At 38.8% G+C, this 21,295-nt stretch overlaps 1 protein-coding gene across 3 annotated transcripts in view; it reads right to left on the minus strand.

Annotated features, from left to right (window-relative positions):
• Positions 1-21,295, minus strand: part of KIF20B (kinesin family member 20B) — a 57,806-nt gene that overhangs the window by 19,606 nt on the left and 16,905 nt on the right. For 2 of the 3 annotated variants that reach the window (XM_084755276.1, XM_084755275.1), the window contains exons 9-22: positions 20,593-20,704; positions 19,527-19,598; positions 19,292-19,438; positions 18,267-18,429; positions 17,201-17,485; positions 15,680-15,819; positions 15,366-15,504; positions 13,803-14,031; positions 12,246-12,286; positions 8,388-8,529; positions 4,260-5,493; positions 3,603-3,741; positions 2,271-2,390; positions 546-606 (exon numbers count right to left, since the gene is read on the minus strand). In XM_084755276.1, coding sequence (XP_084611402.1) covers positions 546-606; positions 2,271-2,390; positions 3,603-3,741; positions 4,260-5,493; positions 8,388-8,529; positions 12,246-12,286; positions 13,803-14,031; positions 15,366-15,504; positions 15,680-15,819; positions 17,201-17,485; positions 18,267-18,429; positions 19,292-19,438; positions 19,527-19,598; positions 20,593-20,704 — 3,024 coding nt within the window. The remainder of the gene's footprint in view (positions 1-545; positions 607-2,270; positions 2,391-3,602; positions 3,742-4,259; positions 5,494-8,387; positions 8,530-12,245; positions 12,287-13,802; positions 14,032-15,365; positions 15,505-15,679; positions 15,820-17,200; positions 17,486-18,266; positions 18,430-19,291; positions 19,439-19,526; positions 19,599-20,592; positions 20,705-21,295) is intronic. The other variant, XM_084755277.1, reaches the window with a different exon arrangement.

The raw sequence follows: 21,295 nt of genomic DNA on the forward strand, positions 1-21,295 counted from the left end.
CAGAAGGGGCAGAAAGAATGAGACCATGCAAAGGCCTGTGCAAAGCCAAGCCAGACCAAATCCCAGCATGGAGAGGGAAACTGGGTAGAGTCCTACACCTAGCTGAGAGGTTACTGGCAACTATTCTCTGCTGGGAAAGGAAAGGTTAGTTTTCTCTGAAAGGGGAGCCCTTGCTAAGAGGGCCTTGCTCCACTAGAGAAGAAAGGAAAGGGAAAGGAAGGGAAGGGGTCACAAAGTTAGGAGAGACAGGAAGGGTAGAGTAGATCTGAGAATTGGGAGAGTATGAGATTCTCATAGAACTAATAAAATTGATTTTTAGAAGTATCAGCCATTACCAAGGAATCAATGTTGCATTGAATATTACTTACTGCTTTTCTAATAATCAATTTCAGGTTTATATGTTATTCAGTGGAATGAATGCTTTTTTAATCCTTGATAAAATATCTTTGGCTACTTTCATTTCAACATTTTCATAGAAAAAAACATCTGTTATTGCAACTACTTAACAGTCAATTTAATTCTACAACAAGGAACTTGGTTCTGACCTTTGCACGCTTTCTCATATTGTTGTATGGCTTCTTCCGTTTTCTGATTATTTAACTGCTCCTAAAAAATTAAGAGATACAATCAAAGGCACATATAAATTAATATTTACCAATAGTTAATAGTAGATGTAGGAACATTGTCCAGGAATGGAGTTCTGTAAGGAGAACGCTGAGTGTTTGTGAGAATACTCCAAGAAAATAAGGCAAGAATCTTGAGACCTCAGTTTCTTCAAAACATGGAGTTGTTCTTGGAATGTGTTTTTGTGTTCTTCCAAGGTATAATGAACAGGAATGAGTTTACTTCAGATTACTCATTACTGCTTGCTGTTGCTGTTCAATTAAATGTTTAAACTATCCTTTATATGCCTCTATGGAAAAACAGGTTTTTGCCATGTGTGGCTTGTCCTTTTATACAGCTTATGACTGTCTACACCTTGAACTCATGACTTTACTCATCTCTTAAGAGTATATAATGTCTGAGGTTCTGAATAAAGTTGGTTACTGCCATTTCATTCACTGGCTCCATTTTCCCAGATCGCACAGCCTTTAGAGGTGAACATGTAGGTCTTAACAGGACCCAGGCATAGTAGCACATGTATTTAATCTCTGAGTTCAAGGTCAGCCAGCCAAGGCTATACAGTAAAACCTTAGGGGGGGAGGGGGGCGCGTCAGAAATAGGACTAGTAAGATGGGCCAGGGGAGCAAGGCACTGACCAAGCCTGAGTTCCATCCCTGGAACACAGAGAATGGAAAAAGTCTCACAAGCTGTCCTCTGCTCTCCATACATGCAGTGGGGTACACATGTGTCATGGCACATGTGCAACCGTATATTTACTCATATAAACACATGAGTTTATTTATAAATAAATAAACATAAATAAACTCAAATGGTTTTGACTAAAAGTACAGACAACAATCAAAAAACTTATACATTTAATATCAGTTCTGAATGTCATTATACCTACTTAGTATATACCTACTCAGAAATGTGCTCTCACATATCATAAAATGCAAAATCATGGGAACATAGAAGTGTAACGTATACTGAACATAGAACTCTTTTTTAATCCCAACTATGAAACAAAAAATGTAGAAAACATAAGAGCCCTCTATCTAAAGAGCAGTGTAAGGTTTGAGAAAAGGATAAGGAGTCTTAAAGAGGTCAGATCCATTATCTTTCCATCACAATCTCTAGGCCAATGGTTCTCAACCTTCCTAATGTTGTGACTCTTTAACACAGTGCCTCGTGTTGTGGTGACCCCCAAGCATAAATTATTTTTGTTGCTACTTCATAACTGTAATTTTGCCACTGTTATGAATCATAAAGTAAATATCTGTGTTTTCCAATGGTCTTAGGTGACACCTGTGAAATAGCAGTTCGACTCTAAGGGGGTTGCAACCCACAGGTCTGGGAACCGTTACTCAGGATGGATCATTGCAGACCGATCTGTAGTGTAACACTCTATCTGGATTTAAATAAAACAATCATATGGTAGTAGCATCTGGGGGCGTATGCCTGTAATCCTGACACTTGAGAAATGACAGAAGAGTTTGCCATGACTGCCTTGTCAATGCCAGGCTACACTACAAAGTGACATCCTATCTCAAAGCAACAAAACAAATTATTAGTATAGTAAACGAAGAAAGAAATCAAAACACACATTTTATCAGGCAATAGAATCTCACAAAATGGAATCCAAGCATCTTTAGCAACATAACCACTACCTTGAGTTGCTGAATGGTTCGTTGTTTCATATCTATTTCCTGAGCATACTGGTTTTTCTTTTTCTCCAGTTCATTAATTTTAGTCCTCAATAATTTCTCTTCATCACGCATAACAGATACCTACAAAGCAAAATTTATAAAGCAAATTGAGCATTCTCAAGCTTTGTGTTGTTGTTTTGAAAGTTATTTATGGCCATGTCTTCAGGTATCATGCCCTTTAATCTGCTAAAGGCAATGCATTACTAAGGCTAAATTCAGCTTTTTTTCTATTTCTGGTCTAAGCATGCTTTCCTTAAGACTTCAGGCTTCCTTACTCTTCCTTCACAGCCCTTTCTACCCAGCAGGTGGCTTCCTGGGCCACATGGTCAACCTCCTTGCTGGTTAAACTCAAGCACCATTACTCTGGTCCCCTCTTCTCTTCTCTCCAGGGTAGCTACCGAGATGTACAGCTTGCCTCTGAGGAGAGGAATAAGGGAAGGGGATGGGAGGGTTGGGGAGAAGGAGGGCTAGCTTCTTAAGATTTTTTTTTTCTTTTGATTTTGAGACAAAATTTCTCTGTGTAGCTCTAACTGTCCTGGAACTTGCTCTGTAGACCAGGCTAGCCTCCAACTCAGAGATCTGCCAGTCTCCGGCTCCTAAGTACTGGGATTAAAGGTGGGCACCACCACCACCCAACAAGATGTTTTCACTTTTCATTAGCAGATACAGGGGGGTGAAATACAGAACAAAGGATGACTAAAAACAAAATAATCTCTTGCATATATTGCCCTCAAGGAAAATGACTGGAAGAAACAGAATAGATTTTCCCCTCCCTAAATATTTCTTGTATGTTTCACTCTTTGGGCTTATGTAACTCAATTCCCTATACTCAAATTATGTTACTCTATAGCCATACCACCCTCAAGGTGGCAAACATTATCTAAATTAAATTACAATGAAAATTTGTTATAAATCACTGTCCACCCTAAGAATTAACTTATACAAAACTGTCTTCTATAGTTTACAGAAACATAAATATTACACTTTATAAAACATACATGTTGCACACATGCGCATGCACACATGCAAGCACCCTTGAGTGGAAAGAGGTCTATCACTGCAGCAAGTGGGGGTCATTTTTAAAGCCATGATAGCTACATAGTTTTCTTCACACTAACTTTGTTTATTTAAGTTACCTGCGTTTTCTTCTATAAATTAATAACACTCATCATTTTAAGATATTCAAGTTCACAGATGTCCTGTTCAATCCTAAAACCTACATCTAAATTTGAAACCTAAAGGAGAAAATCTGTCCCAAACTAAGTTGCCCACACGGCTTTTCTTGTAACTCACCTCCTTCTGAACCTGCTCAATCTGCTTTTTGGCATCAGTGAGTTTCTCCTTCAGCTCAGCATAATCTTCTTCCTTCCTCTGAAGGTCTGCTTTGAGCTTCTGCTTAAGGACAATGCCTGCAGCAAGCTCGTCTTTCAATCTAAAAAGAAAAAAAAAGAATCACAAACTACTGATCTATGGTGAGGCACCATTGGATGCTTAGGATCACTGTGTGAAATGGCAACAGTATGCAGAACTACACCTTTTCATAATGTAAAATATGTAAACTAGCAGAGTGCTTCAAGGGGTGTCATGTGGGGTCTTAGGAATACAATTTTTACATACAACTTTTGTTTCTTAATGTTTACATGAGTCAAGTTCAAGTGCTTTACTCATCATATATGCTATATTTTCCCAAATTAATTTATTTCCATCTAATTATTCAAAAATTATGCAGCAAATGAATGCTTGGAACCAGTGAGATGCCTTAGTTAATAGAGGAGCTTGCTACCAAACCTCATGACCCGAGTTCAATTCCTGGATCCCATGTGTTACAAGAAAGGGAGTTTCCCACAGGTTGTTCTTTGACTCCCACACTCACATGTGCATGCACACAAATGCTCCAACAGACTATGTAAAATATTTTGTATACTTTAATTTAAATAGGACTTCACTCACTTTTTTGTTTCTTCTCTGTGAGTTTCATTTTCTTCTTCCTTTAACTGAAGTGACTGTTCCATATCACACAAATTATTTGCCAACTGTGTGATTTCTTCTCTCAACTTGACTTCTATTTCCTTTAAACTTTTGGTGCTTTTGATCTGATCCTGGTGGTTTGCTTCCGATTCCTTCAGATTTGCTTCTAGCTTCAAGATGGCAGATTCCTTCTCTAAAAGGCTTTGCTCTACCTCAGCTAAGCGCCTACACTCATCTTTCTGGGTCTCTACCATCATTTCAAGTTCCTTTATTTTTGCCTTATAGCAGATAACATCCTGGGAAAGCTCTAAAAGAGCTTGCTCTCTTTCAGCGGCAAGCTGTACTTGAACACCAAGACTGACACTTTTTCCTTGTAGTTCCTCTGTAAGCTGCTGGAGAAGACTTTCTTTTTCTCTCAGCTGGTGATCTCTATCATCCTCACTCTGCTTGGCTCGCAGCTCACTGTTCTCATCCCTGTAGACTTTTACTTCCACCTGCAGTTTTTCAATCTGCTCTTCCAGTCCCTGAATGTGGTGCGACTTTTTGGAGGAGGCCTTCACAATCTCTTTGCACTCTTTCCAGATGGCTTCGATACTGGAGTGGAAGGAACTTTCCCTGCTGGGCTCTGGAATGTCATCTTCTTTAGCCCATTCACTTGACACGTCACTACCCGGAAGCTGTAGTGATGTGTTCAGCATACTGTCCCCTTTAGGACCACTTGAGAGATCCTGGAGTTTGAGTAAATCTATTTTTGAAATATGAGAAGGTGACTCGAGCGACCGTAGTTCATCTATTTTTGTTTGCATTAGTTTTATCTGTGAAACATTGCTTTTGATTCTCCTTGTTGCGGTTTCCATCTCCTGTGACAGTGTCAGGATCCTCTCCTCCTGCTTGCGGTTCACAGCTTCCTGTGTACGTAACTCAGCAACGGCACTATCGTAACTGGCCTGGATTTGCTCCACCTTGGTCCTCAGAGTTGAGTTTTTTTCTTCAGAGAAACCAAGCTGCTGTTGCAAACTTACAAGCTGTTTATTTAATTCTGCTTTTGCCTCCTTTTCATTTCTGAGTTCATTCTTACCAATAGTTAAAAGTCTTTTTAGCTCTTCGTTCTCTTCCTGTGGGGCTCTATTGCCTTCCTCACCTTCTGAAAGAGACTGCTGCATTTCTTCCCTTTTGTTTTGCTCTTCAATAGGGCGTGGACTAACAAGTATAAGCCCTTTAAGAGAATATTGGCACTACTATTATTAATCTAGCAAAACATAACAAAGTAAAGATTGCTTATAAACCAATATTCATACACAGAAACACCAAACTTCTAATGAAAAATGGTAAAGCTTTTAAAAGAAAAAAAATGTATAGGACTTAACCATTTACATAAAAAATACAGCCCTGTGTCAGAGCTGACAGGAGAGGTCTAACAAAGTTCATAGTTGCTGCTCCCGAGTTCTCCCTTTCTTATCATTCCCAATAATTATTTAACTTTAATTCCACAGACCTTTATCTAACATCATAAGACAGAGGAGAGGGAATTAGAGTGAAATTCTAGCAACCAATTATATCCTAAAGAACAGCTTCAAAGTCAAGTTACTATGTTTGGTACTTATTACAGATTGAAAATGTTATTAAATATTTTTCATAGGTAAAGATAAATTCTTAAAAGTCATACAGCATCAGAAGTTAAGGCATACAGCCTCACCTTTATTAGTTCATCAGTAAACTGCTAAATCTTAGTTGTTTCCTCAGATGGAAAAAGAAACCAGTTCTAATGGCCCCTATGTTGTAGGTATAAAGATCAAGCTGTGCTTCAGAGATAAGACAGCTATCAGCAGAATCTAGAAAAATGCTGAAGGGCTCAACTATTTAAACACGAATACAAGGCACATTTGCCGGCTCACTGTCTACATTTCTAGGATAAGGATAGCTCTGCTGGCCCTGACTCTCAGACCAGTGCTAACAGGCTCAAATGAGAGATTCGGGTGGTCAGGTACTTGTCATGTAAGCATGAGGGCCCAAGATCGATCCCCAGAACCCAGGAAAAACGCTGGGCGTGACAGCACACGTCTGAAATCCTGGCACTAGGAAAGCTTAGAAAAGTGCTCACTCACTGCCTAGAGAGTCTAGCCTAATCAAGGAGCCCCAAGTCTCAGTGAGACACCCTGTATCAGACAATGAGATACAAGCTGGAGGGATTAACTCCATTTGCCAGTGCTAGCCCAACAAGCATGCAGGCCTGGGCTTGATCCACAGCACTCATAAAAAGCCAGGCCTGGCAGCACGAACTTGCAATCTGACTACTGGGAAGGCAGAAACAAGAGCTCAGTTTCAGGTCTGAGGTTAAGATTTTTGTGCAAGGTGAGATAAGGGTAGATTCTCATTCTTCATGAACATAGCTAGTAATCCCAAAACCATCTGTTAACTAGTTAACTATGTTGTCTTTTAATATTTTTACATCATTGTCAAAACTCTAGTGGCTGTGAGTGTGTGGGTCTGTGAGGAAGACCCTGGAGTGAGACAGCAGTGGTACAAAATAACCTACATGTGGGTAAGCGTTCGACGGGTAAGGAGCAGTGCTCACCTCTGCTTGCTGACAGCAGGTGCACGGTGACTAGCTGACTCACTCTTCTGCCTTCTGCACCACGAACCAGACCCTCAAACTGGGAACCCCAACACACCTTCCTTTCCTCAAGTTGCTTTGTTAGCATTTGTCACAGCAGTGAGTAACTAATACAGGCCAATCTAATCTTATACCACTACAAAAGACCAAGCTTTCTCTAGTTCATGTAGTATGGACTAACCAGAAGCTCACTAGATAAGGTTGTAATTTCTTATGTAACTTTAAATCTGTAGCAACTTGGGCTAGGTAGATGGTACAGTGATAAGAGCTGTTGGAAAAGAGCCAGGCTCAGTTTGCAGCACCCAGATGGTAGCTTACAACAATCTGCAACTGCAGTTTCAGGGAATCCATTGCTTTCTTCTGACCACTACCAGGCACATACATGCTGTACATAAATACATGCAGGGAGAATACGCATACACATAAAAATAAATTAAAAAAATTAAAATAATACAGTAAAAATATGTATAATTTATACTGTCTTTCTCGCCTAAAAGAGGAGGTAAAACTTTTGGCATTGCCTGCTGTACAGCCTGTCTGCACCTCTTTTTATTTAGCTTTTGTTGTTCTGTTGAAACAGAGTCTTGATATGTACCCTAGGAAGGCCTCAAACCCACAGGAGGCCTGAGCATGCCCAGGTCTAGGATTGCATGTACACACACACACACACACACACACACTCCACAATACCCAGCTGCTAGCCCAGGCACACATCACAACACCCAGCTGGCTAACCACTTTCTTAAATGCTGCTGGGCATATTTTCAAAGTTTTTCATTTATTTACAATTGACATTTTGTGAATTACTTCTTAGAGAATCACAGTTTACCCTGAAGAACCTAGCAACTCTACAATCTTAAGAAATTTCCCTTTTTTTGCTAGGCGGCGGTGGCACACACCTTTAATCCCAACACTCGGCAGGCAGAGTTAGGTGGATCGCTGTGAGTTAGAGGCCAGCCTGGTCTACAAAGCAAGTCAAGGACAGCCAAAGATACACAGAGAAACCCTGTCAAAAAAAAAAAACAAAAAGAATTTCCCCTTTTTAAAAAAATTTGACCATTTTTAAGTATTTCAAAAAAAGTTTTCTGTTGACAATATTTTTTAACAGAATTTTCTCTAGCACTTTAAATTCAACTCAAGAACAGTTTTTGTTAGTAATATTTGGCTCAAAGTCTGGCAAGTATCTTCTTTTGGTCCAAATTAATAAAAAAATGAAAAGTGAAGAAAAGAATAAGTACAGATTTTGGCAAAAACAAACTTTTTATGAAAGTGACTTTTCTCTATTAAAAGCACAGAATGAAATATGAGGAAAAGAATGATAAAAGCTCAGTGTCTAAAACCTTACTGCTGAAGTAAAAGACAATTTTGTGTACACACATTCCTTAACGGCTTAGAGCATATTAACATTCATAGTATTTAGGTTCTCCTAGCGCCTGTTCTTGGTCAGGTCACTTCCTGCTTGGGAAGCGCCCTTCAGGTAGCTGCGATGCCAGTACCTTTCTTTGCTGGAGGTTCACCTGGCTGAAGACCATCTTCATTTAATCTTTTCCTTTCGGAATGTGTCTGGGTTCTGCTGTTCTTGGGCATTTTAACTGTTTCATTACAAGTTGATCTATTGCTGGTTATAGATGTATCAACCTGAAACAAAACAATTAAAATCAGTTCTCATGCAGAAAGCTACAGCAAACATAAGAGCTACTCACATTACTCTCATCAATTCATTCTCAAATTCTGAAACACTCTGCAAGATGGTTAAGTTTCACCCTAGAAAACTGACGACTCTGGCAACAGAAAGCATTTAGAGATAAGTATCACTAAGCCACACTCAAACACACTGTGCTTCAGATGTAATGGGGAAAGCTTACATCAGCAGCTCCTCAGGAGAATAATGTGGGAGGACTCCAGCACACAAGCTCAACACCAGCTGATCAACACAGTGAGATCCTAAGCTTCAACTAAAGTGTAAAGTGTGCCTTGAAATGAAATACTAACAATATCACACACTTACATTTTTGTTAATCTGTTCCCAATACCCTGGTATGGTAATTGCTAGAGAGTAAATGGTTTTTGCTTAAAAGAAATCACTTTTAGTTTCTCATCATTATGCCTGCACATTAAAGGGGATATTTCCCTCAGAACTGGCTCAAACGTCAGAAAAGGCATCAGATCTTTTGAAAGTTGAGTTATGAGTGGTGGTGAGCTGCCATATGAGTGCTGGCACTAAGCTGGGGTCCTCTGAAAGAACATCAAGCACTCTTTCTACTGAGCCAACTTTCCACCCTGTAAAATAGCGTTTTAAAGAAAGCAGGCACACTTGGCTATTAGTTTAGTCTACCTGTTATGGTATTATCCTGCTTTACATTCCTATAATAGAAAATAATTTAAAGTGCTTATAATAATAATTTCAAAAAAGCAAAAACCTCTATAAAAGAACTAAGGCTAGCAAGATAGCTCAGCAACTGACAGCAAACCTGACAACCTGATTTAGATTTGAGGCCCATGACGGAGGAGCAGAGGTGACAGATGACTCCTCTGACCTCTGCATTTATACCTTGGCACATAAATGTGCGCACACACAGGAACATAACAAAGTTTTTAAAGAATGAAAGGACAAATGTATAATCTTCATCTGAACCAATTAAATACAGAACCTGTATCTATGCGATGTTAAAAATCCTCTGAGACTCTAAAAGTCATAAGTCTACAACATTCTAAAAACAAAACCAACAAGCAAAATCCTTGTAATAAAAACATGAACAACACCAATACATAATAAAAGCAAGAGCTGGAGGGGAAAAAAAACTAATCCTATTTAATTTCATGGTTTGGTCCCATGACTCACTACCTAACACTATTATTGAAATGCATCCAAATTCCTTTGTTCTCAGAATCTCGTCCAACCAGAGAAGGTTAAACCTATAGAGTGTTTGCTAGTTTTGTCAGTTTAATATATGCTAGAATCATTTTGTTAGAGGAAGCTCAATTGAGAAAATGTCCCCACCCGATTGGCCAGTGGGCAAACCTTGAGGCATTTCTTGAACTAATGATTGACGTGGAGGGCCCATCTCAAAGCAGGTGGTACCACCCCTTGGCAGATGTTCCTGGTTTATATAAGAAATCAGGCTAAGGAAGCCATTGAGGAGCAAGCCAATAAGCAACACTCCCATGGACTCTGCATCTGTTCCTGCCTCTAGATTCCTGTCTGGAGTTCCTGTCCTCACTGCCTTAGATGATGGATTATAATGTGAAAATGTAACCTGAAATAAATTTTTTCCTCCCCAAGTTGCTTTTGGCCATGGTGTTTTATCACAGTAATAGAAATCATAAGACATCCAGTGTTTATATATTACTCTCCCTCTAAAATGTAAAGTAATACTAGCATATGTAAGATAATATATTTAAATCAGTCAAATGTCGTCTTTTACATCCTCAAACTCAAGAGACCAGCCTTCTTTCTCCGCCTTCTCAGTGTTGAAATTAAATGCATGCACCACATGACCAACACACTGAACTATTTCCTTAGAAAAGAAGATGACAGTAATTTGGAAATGTGCTTAGAGAAAACTAGAATGTAAGGATGACACAACTTGAGAATACTTCAATTTTCAAACAAATAAAAATAACCAACAGTAATACATCATCTAGCATGAACTTATATTTTCATTATTGCTGCTATTACAGACAGAGTCTTAGATAACCTAGGCTAATTTAAATTATTGATTCTCTCTGCGCCACCTCCCAAATACTGGAATTACAAACATGTACCACCATACCCCACATTACACTGATTTTATACAAATGTTTGTAATACCAGCCTGAGTAAAGTTAAGGCAAACCTAGGCCACAACTGTGAGATCCTGACTAAAAAATGATGGGGGGGGGGGGTGGTGCAGATAGAATTTTAGAGAGGGGTGTGTGTGAACATAAAGAGAATCCACACAGCAGACTAGTTAAGAGAACAGTCAGAACACCGGAACCTGGGTTGAAATCTTTGCCCTTCCACCTTCAACTATGTTAGCCACAGGGACACAGACGGACAGGCACAGTGGCACGAGCCTTGTGTTTCAGCACTTGGAATGAAGGAAAGAAGAAACAGTGTTCTGGGCGACTCGGCTACCTAGAAGTCATTCTGAACAACTAGAAACCTCATCTCAAAGAATAAAGCAGGAAACAGTTATATCATGAAATTTTTCTGATATTTAAATGAGTTAATAGTGAAAACAGCAAAGACAGCCAAAAAAAGTGTTTATAAATATAAGTATAAAAATAAATACATACACATACACACACACACACACACACACACATAAAGTGAAAGTCATTTCTTTTCTTTTCTTTTCCATCTTTAATTAGAAGAAACATTATGAAGACTTTGTTTTCAATTTTACATCATTTACCATCATTTTAAACTAGAATTAGCAATACTAAAAAATATAAAGGAGAATTGTGTATACTCACTGTAATGTCTACATGCTTTCAACTATTTATTCAACTATTAGTCACATCTAATTATATCTTAAAATATTTTGCTATTTAAAAGCACAACTAAGTTAAAATCAGAAGACAGACAGGAAAAGTGGCAAGTCCTGAGCTATAGAATCACTCTAGGTCCACACATGCTTGCAATGTCATCTTTGGACCCGTGAGTGTCTAATCCACCTATAGGCAGCAGGGGTGACAGTCTGACCTGGAGTTAGCAGGTGTGCCCATCCTGCCTGCATAAACAACCTCTGCTCACAGACTGTACAATGCCCAGCCAACCCACATTTAAAAACATCCAGCAATTTAAGATAAATACTAGTTATATACTTCAAACCAACATTATGCTCTACTAAAAGAATATAACCTAGTATGTAGTGAGAGAAATCCAAATTATCCAATAAGACCAAGTATAATAACCCCATTTGTAGAACACTTTAAAGAATGGAAACTCTATATATACATCAATCTATAAGACTTGAAGAAACCTTCTATTGATTAGCACTGAAAAGAGGTGAAGACCGTGTTAAATTGCTTTTAAACATTTATTATTTGCAATTGTGTGTGTGTGTGTGTGTGTGTGTGTGTGTGTGTGTGTGTGTGTGTAAGTGCAGGTGCCCTCTGAGGGCAGATGCTTTGAGTCCTCTGGAATATGAGTTACAGACAAGTGTGAGCATCTGATGTGGGTGCTGGGAATTAAGAGTGGCTCATTCTGAACTGCTGGCCTATCTCTCCAGTCCCAATTTCTGCATTCTTTGCAATACCTTAATTTATTGCATTTGAAATTATATATTTTTAAAATAAGCAGAGACATAATCTATACCCCTTTGTTTACTCATTAAGTTCATTTCAAGACAAAGTAAAGCTTACATTACCTTATTTGATGCCTTGAGTGCTTGTACCAAAGAATCTGTTTCTGTAAAGATAAAGAATACTATTAATAAGAGCCAGGCATGGTGGTGCACACTTTTCATCTCAGCACTCAGAAGCAGAGGCAGGCAGATCTCTGTAAGTTCGAGGCCAGCCTGGTCTACAAAGCAAGTTCCAGGACATTCAGGACTACACCGAGAAACCCTGTTGCAAAAAATAAAAACAAAGAATAAGAAAATTCTAAGCATCTAAAAATGTAACACAGGTGTTGACACAGAGATTGAAATGTAAATCAAAGCTTCAAGCACTATTCTAGGCAGAATGTAAACTGCTATTAATCTAACAATAAACTAAAATAAACTAATCACCATAACCTACACATATCCCAAGCAATTGCCAATCTGACCTTCTCCAGCAGCTTCTCTCCTCCAACTCTCAATCATCAACTCCCGGCTCCTCCCCCCTCTCCAGGAAGTCCCGCCTTCTACTTCCTGTCCTGCCCAGCTGACTGGCTAAACAGCAGCTTATTGACAATTATTACATCCACTCAAGACATTCCTCCACAATTCCCCATTTTAGTCTAATAATTTTTTTTTTAACTTTTACCTATACATTTATATTATTATACCAATATATAATATACACACACAAGAACCACAAAACATATACAAAAAGGTAAAAACATGGTGGTGTCAAAGAAGAAATGTAGTGCCCGTCAAGTCTACTTCAGAAGGCACCACCGGCCTGCCGTTTTCTACCTCTCTTCTTTCACACAGTAAAGGGTAGAGCACTTCACCTCTCCTGGAACCCAAATGCCACAAACTCTCTCTTGTGTGTGTGTGTTTCCCCCCTTAGTATCAGTTCAAGGCTATTTTAAACCATTCGACTGACATACTCTGCCCTCAACTATTCTATATAAAGTTTCATTAAACATATAAAAGAACAAATTTAACTTCTTTACAATTTCCTTTAAGATAAAATTAAGACTCTTGTTTTATTTCTGTGTTGCTTTTCTGTTGATTTGATCTCGTTTTGAAATCTTCTCTAATAACACTGACCTAAAAGCAAATAAATATTTTATTTCTTGGGGGGGGGGGTAGATGCATGTGGGTCACATCACCTGTGACCTGTAGAGACAGAGGACAGTGCCGAGTGTCTTTCCTTAGGCACTGTTCACCATGCTCTTTTTGAGCCACAGTCTCTTAACTGAGCTTGCACTCAATTAAGCGAGGCTGGCTAGTCTAGTTCCAGGGACATGTCCCTGTCCACGTTCCCAGCACTGGGGTTACAAACATGCCACCGCATGCAGCTTGTTTTGCATAGGGTGTGGGGAATCAATCTCAGGTCTTTATGCTTACTACATGGCACCAATTTACTGAGCTATCTGCCCAGCCCTAAAAAACATTTCAGTAGTAAATCACAATACAAAATATATTGAGATTTGTGATAAAGTTTAAAGCATTTTCTGATCATGAAGATTAAAGTTGCACAAACCTCTATATTAACCAACAAGTTTTTATGTATTTATAAAAACCTAGTAAGGGTTAAATATATGTACTTACCACTCTCTCTGTTTTTTAGCTCTTCTTGGACTTTAATTAATTCTTCCTTGGTTTTGGCTAATTCCGCTTTAACTTGATTAAACTTTAGCTGCAAACAAGCAATAGCTTCCTGGGGATCAGCAAGAGACGTAATATATAAATGAGCAAGTTCAGCCTGTTTCTTAATATCAGTGACATCATCTTGAAGAGAATCAATAATATCTTCAACTCCTACATAATTACGAGCTTCCTAAAAATAGTAAAAACCACATGTCTAACATTAACAGTGGACTTCACTACGTGAGGTACTTCCTTAAAGAGTTTTACAAACAACAACAAAATCACAACTTGAAATTCTTTAAATTACCTGACCCCCTCCAATTAAACAAAATTTGTGTTCCAATATTCATTTTTCAAAATATAGAATATCTGTGAAGTCAAATGCGTGCCAGCCTTCCAGTTTGATAAAAAGAGTCAAAAGGTGGGTGGATTCTCTGGCGCTAACAAGAAAAAGCTTGAGGCCACTATTCTTGAGTCTGCCTAATCAGGGCCTGAAAAGCCTAACCAGCCAGCAGCTGTTTCAATCCTGTAACTTTTTTAATTTGAAAAAAAAACTATGAAGTGTGGAGAGTTTATACCCAACTGCCATCTGATTATAAACGACAATAAAATATTAATTCTACCCTTTTTAAAAATAAAATATAGACTATATCATGAATCTTAGTAAGCCATCACAGAACAATTCTGATTACATGCTTCAAGCATACCTTCAATTATTGAGTCTTAGGTGGCATGTCACAGTAACCCAAGAAAGCAGCCTCCATTTTCACGCCAAAGTTCATATTCCTAACCATGTTCATATTACAACATGATGGAATGACACTAAGGGCCTGGAGATCACTGCCCCCAAGCCATAGAGTTCAGTGGTTGAGAAACATCGAGCTCGCGTTCACAGACAACCAAAACAATCCCTTCCAAAGCCCCTCGTCAGCTTCAGGGGGCATAGCAAAAACTGATCACGTTTCCTTAAGGTACTTCTCTAGCAAAGGCAAGCCTTTTCATATATAAATGTTTCTGTTTTGATCAGAACAGTTAATTAAGTGACCCTTTACAGGCTCCTTTACATCTCCAATTTTTCTTCATAAATTTTAAGACATTTCAAAGGGGGGTAATTTTGAAAGCCAACAAAAATGACTGTTACTGCCTACAAGCAACACATTGACTCAAGAAAAATTGAAATGGAAACACAAAAATGTAAGTTTTTCCAAAACCAAATTTCTCTTTAAACTGTGTGTCTAGCAAGGTGACACACACCTGTCACCTCAGTACTCAGGAAGCCAAAGCAGAAAACCTGGAGTTCCAGACCAGCCTGGGCTATATAGTGAGGTCCTGCCTCAGAAATACAACTCCCAAACACTATAAATTCCCAATAATATATGCCTCGTTACAATAAAGCCACAAAGTACTGCTTTTATTTTAAATATTAATATTTCATAACATGAACGTTTCTCATCATTGAAGTGGGGCATTAAATCCTGGTACCAAAACCCTCACTGGTTACTTTTAATATTTTCACTGACATACTTCAGTTTCAGCTTCCACGGCACTAATTCTATTTGTTGATTCATCTTGGGTGTCACATTTTCCAACCAAATCTTTCAAGATTGCCAAGCGATGTTCAGTATTTTCTTCTAGTATCTCTCGTTCCTGAAGAAGTGTCTCCCTTTAAAACATAAATTAATTCCATTAAGAGAGCAGTTAGTTTAAATAATCATATGTAACATCTATTTGCATAAAGAAATCATCACATCCAGAAATCAACTAATATAAATTAATAAATAGCTATTAAATAAATTAAATAATCTCAATTCTTGCCAGGTCACGAAGAAATAACTTACTTAAAATCAGCTTCCCTCTGGGTCCAATACTGAGTGAACTCCTGTGTAACTTCGTCACGAATTTTTAATTCCAATGTTAACTTTTCTTTTTTTTCATTTATTAGCCTTTTTTTCAAGTTTTCTATTAAATCCAGCAGTTTCTAAAATAAGCACAATACATTAAAAACATGAAGAGACCAGACTGCTTACAGATAGCTTTACAGTTCAGTCAATTATAACCACGTCCTTTTTAATGCTGCTAATAGTCTTATTGAAAATTATACAACCAGAGTCCTTATCCTGAAAAATCAAGTGTGCCTCTCCACATTTTAGAAACAAAGCTATATCTCTTTTTTTTTTTTTTTTTTTTTTGGTTTTTCGAGACAGGGTTTCTCTGTGTAGCCTTGACTGTCCTGGACTCGCTTTGTAGACCAGGCTGGCCTCAAACTCACAGCGATCCGCCTGCCTCTGCCTCCCGAGTGCTGGGATTAAAGGCGTGCGCCACCACGCCCGGCAAAGCTATATCTCTTAAAGACACATCTATAAGAAAATGTTTCACTGCCAAGCTAATAAAGCATGTACTGTAAAGTCTGAGCACTTACTCTCCAGTAAGAATTGTTTAGTAATGTTTTATTTCATTTTATCCAAACAACTCCATGAGTTTGATAGCACCATACTTCATAAACAGGATATAAGAAACAAACCTGCAGGAAATGCTAACACTGCACTAAAAGTCTCCTATTTACTGGGCACGGGAACCCATAACTTTAATCACAGCACTCAGAAGGAAGGGTCAAGCAGATCTGTGGATTAGAAGCCAGCCTGGGCTGCATAGTGAGACTGCACATTAAGAACAAGAGAAGTGGTCCTGTTAGGGAAAGAGATACGACCCAGTAGATAAATTCTTGCCATGCAAGCATGAAGACAAGAGTTCAGATCCCAGAACCTCCACAAAACTAGCTACAAGGCCTGATACAGCACTATAGTATACATCTATCTCCATGCCCTGAAGTCTCGCAGTCTAGTGGGTCTGGCTTAGGCAACATCGGTGGGCCAGAAAGCCTGCCTCAAACAAAGTAGAAACAAAGGACCAACATCTGAGGCTGTCCTCTAATCTCCACATGAGTATCATGGCACAACTGTTGGCTCTCCCCTCCCCTCTCTCTTTATCCTACACACACACACACACACACACAAACACACACACACACACACACACACTCCTGACATTGACCTCTGACCTCTACAAGCACATACTCACATGATCACATACATACACGAGAAAGGGCATCAAGAACAAAACCTAGAGCGGGGCGTGGTGGCGCACGCCTTTAATCCCAGCACTCCGGAGGCAGAGGCAGGCGGATTGCTGTGAGTTCGAGGCCAGCCTGGTCTACAAAGTGAGTCCAGGACGGCCAAGGTTACACTAGAGACCCTGTCTCGAAAAACCAAAAAAATAAAAATAAAAATAAAATAAAAAATAAAAAAAAGAACAAAACCTAACTGCAAAACAAATAAGCCAGGAAGAGTTCTTAATGATACCTTGTTCTTATGACTTTTGAAGATACTGCATTCCTTTAATGTTTCATCTATGTCTTCATCTGTAAGTTCAGTTTCCATGTCTTGTGTTTCTTCATTTTCTTCTGAATTCTCAACCAAATCCTCATCTTCAACCAAATCTTCTAGACTATTTTCCCATGAAACAGTTGTTCGTTTTACGTTTAGTATTTTATTATCCAAATTACTGCCCAGTGATACATCTTGAGAAGATTTGATGGACCCAAAAGATTTCTCTTGAAAAGAACTTAAAGTATCTGGAACATACACCTGTCAAAATATCCAACATGGCTTTTACAAGAGGAAAGGCAAATGCCTTTTGACCGAGGTAATTCTTTGAGAATTTCTCACTGTGTAGCGTGAAGCCTGGCTGGAACTCAGCTGCCTCAGCCCCCAAATACTTGCTGTAGTTAAAGGTGTGTACCACTTACCAAGTCTAACTTTGTAAATTAAGTCAAATGACAAGTTAAACACTAAAGCTAGGCAAACAAACAGTTCTTTTTTAAATTATCATCACTAAATGAACTTTGTGGTAAGAAGAGTATACTTTGCATGCAATCTATGAGTAAACAGCTTTATGAATTCTTTGTACTGTCTCTAGCAGAGGCTTCCTGATGCCCATGACTCTTAAACCAGATGAGCAGCAGAGGGGACAAGCCGTCCCATGATTACCCTGAATCTATAGTTTCTATTTGTGATTAATACTTACTACTAAATGCCATTTTACTCCTTTCAAGGACAAAGTTCAAGTTCTTTTTTTCAGTTTTTCTAGTTAAACAATTACAATTATATTTTCAAATATTTCCTAGACTTAGGGTAACAGATACAAAATATTATTTATTTCACCTAACCTTTACCCAGACATGGTAGCACACACTTGTAGTTTCCCAGTGAAGAAGCAAAGGCAGTGGGATTTCTGCAACTGCTAGAGCAGGCTACGGAGAGCCTATCTCAAAAAATAAAATAAAACTCAAGCACTTGCTCTCTCAAGGAAAGTGGTTAATATTCTATGACATGCTTATAAATTTAGCATAAATTCAAATACATTCACCTTTTGTGCAATGGTCGAAAACTTCAATACATTGAGTGTTTCATCATAGGCAGAACAACACTGACTAATATTGATGATCATACATATTCTCCCTTTACCATTGAAAAAACTTTGGAAATAGTGGGTCAGTTTACTTTCCCGGAAAGGCACATGTTGTTGAAACCTATGGGAAATTTTGAGAACACAGCAAGTTAAAAATAAGTTTCATGTAAGGTTATGAACATGGTTTGGTATTAGAGCTTTAGCCTAATATATGCCAGGCCCCAGAAGTGACTCCTGTACTAAGAAAACAAAAACTCTCTTCTGAAATCAGGTTGCTAATAAAATCTTTTTGGCTCTTCCCCTTAAATTTCTGTTTTAAGAAAAATTGCCAAGAACAGTACAATAACCTACTAGGCAAAATGTCAAAAAGAAAATCATATTCATCTGAACTGTATTCCCAAGAACAGAGTAACTCTATGACACATATCATAAAATACCTTAACTAAAGGTGAAAAGGTTAATTAATCTGTCACTTAATCACCCTAAAAAGCTAATTAATGTAGAAGCCTGTCACATCTACAAGAATATACTAATATACTACTTAAGAAGACAGTTGCAGTGCTGGTGTGCAGCTCAGCTGACCAAGTGGTTACCTAGACACACAAGGTCCTGACTCAGTCTCAGGCAGCACATGAAGAGGTGTGGTTCTGGTGCTCACCTGTAATCCTACTTGACAAGGGGAAGTAGGAGGACTAAAGTTCAGGAATGTCCTCGTTTCACCCTGATACGGAGGCCAGCCTGGGCTACAGGCCTCAAACACATGCGCATGCGCGCGCGCGCGCGCACACACACACACACACACACACACACACACAAAGAGCTTGCGGAAGCTGCATCACAAAGACGTGCCTTCTAAAGTGTGGGTGCATATCCACTAGGGACAGGAATCACAACAGTCACTGTGTGAGAAACAGGCTTTCAGAAAGTACTTTCTAAGGAAAACACAGTTGAAAGAGTTTGATATTCATATGAATGACACTCACTTTGACTTTTCACTGTTCTTCAGAACATTGATACACTTTCCCAGAGTCAACAGAGAAGTGTTGATATTCCCAGCCTCTCTCAACCGTTCACCTTCGTTGTGTGTCCTCATGCTTCGTTCTGAACCAGCAAGATCACATAAAGACAATCTAAATCAAGCCCCCCCACAGAAAAAGGTTACTGTAAAATTTTTCAAAACATTTCAAAATAACTCCAACTTAATAATGTCCAACTTACTCACTAACTCGAGTTACACGAGGTACTTCAGATTCCTCTATCTGCAATATTCTAATAGTGAATACGCTGTGACTGAAAAAGAACACAAAATCAAGTATCATCAATCCATTCCAACCCCTGTATTCTACACAGATACAATTTACAACTATCTGCCAGATATGTCAATGCCATACTCCACTGTCACCTACACCTGCCCAACTTTCTAGCATCACTCTAGCACTCAGCAAACCCCAAGTCCCTCAAACCTTCCCCTCTTGGGCACTCCAATTTCTATTACTAAGATCATGTGTATTAAGACTCAATCTGCAGCTACTTGTGAGGATAAATCAAACACATCTAAAGTTCAAGGCAAGCCTGGGCTACCGAGTGAGACTCTGTTTAAAAATAAAAAGTAAAAAGATGCCTGGAAATGGGTGTAGTCAGTAGTAGTATCCCTGCTTAAGGCCTATGAGACCCTGGGCTAATCTCCAGGACTATGGGGAAAAACAAGACTGTTCTTGCAGAGATCATACTATTAGTAAAAGTCCTGTGGTGCACAGCTCCATTCTTTGAAAATATAACTAAAGCCAAATGTAAATCTACTCGATACACAGGCTTCTGTAGATCACATTACCACCCCATGCCCACCTCAGTGTAGAGCAGGGTTGTCCTTCTTAAGACAAAGTATTTTAAGCATCTCACTGCTAAAGCTTATTCTGTCTCTACCTCTCTTAATCCCACTCACCACAAACATCCTTAACTCCTTGAGAATATGGCCTGAATCATTATCAAAATAGTACTTATTAGGGTAAGACACAGAGAAAAGGCTACCACTTAAGCAACTGGGAAAATTATCTGGGCTACTGACATAAAGGAAGAGTAAAAATGCCTCAGAAACATGATGCAAATTGAGAAAGATAATGTTCTGACAAATCAACTAGGGACTTTTTATCTACAGGGGATTATCAGGCCGACAAATTCACAGTACATTTCAGAGAACCTACTGGCCACATCCATCTAAAATTAGCATTTACTTATGCAGAATCCTGTGGTTGTCTCGGGACTGTATCTGGCGGTTCACTCTCACCTTCTGCTAGAAGCATTGTTCAGTTTTGTGAAGGCAACACTCTGATGCTTCACTCCTAGTTTTAACAGTCTATATGCTTCTTTAGAATCGGATACCTGAATCCACTGCAGATCTTTAACAAAGAAGATATGCACTAGTTTAGTAAAAGGTAACATTTGTGTTACAGTATAAGCTTTGCAAAGTGTTTTCCCAGTACACATAAAATCTTTCTGCTGGCCCAACATCCTAGAGCACTACGCATGTAAAGATGGGGCTATAAAGGCATTCAGTATTTAAGTTACATAACCACACATGGAAGACTAGTAGCAAATATTAAATATTAGAACATTCTGCATTTTGTCATGAACAAAATCAGCATTCACTTAAACAAATCAAACTAGACCCACTTCTACTAAATTATAATAAACATAACAAAGCATACTGCCAAAGCACAAACTCATTTTCTTGATGTTAGTAATGGATAAAATACTAATTAAGGGCTGGGCATGGTGGCGCACGCCTTTAATCCCAGCACTCGGGAGGCAGAGGCAGGCGGATCGCTGTGAGTTCGAGGCCAGCCTGGTCTACAAAGTGAGTCCAGGACAGCCAAGGCTACACAGAGAGACTCTGTCTCGAAAAACCAAAAAAAAAAAAAAAAAAACTAATTAAAAAACAAGAAAACTTCCTCCTTTTTGCCTATAACTGTTATAAAATTAAAATGTTC

Source organism: Acomys minous, assembly GCF_964271855.1.
Source record: "Acomys minous genome assembly, chromosome: 2".
NCBI lineage: Eukaryota > Metazoa > Chordata > Mammalia > Rodentia > Muridae > Acomys > Acomys minous.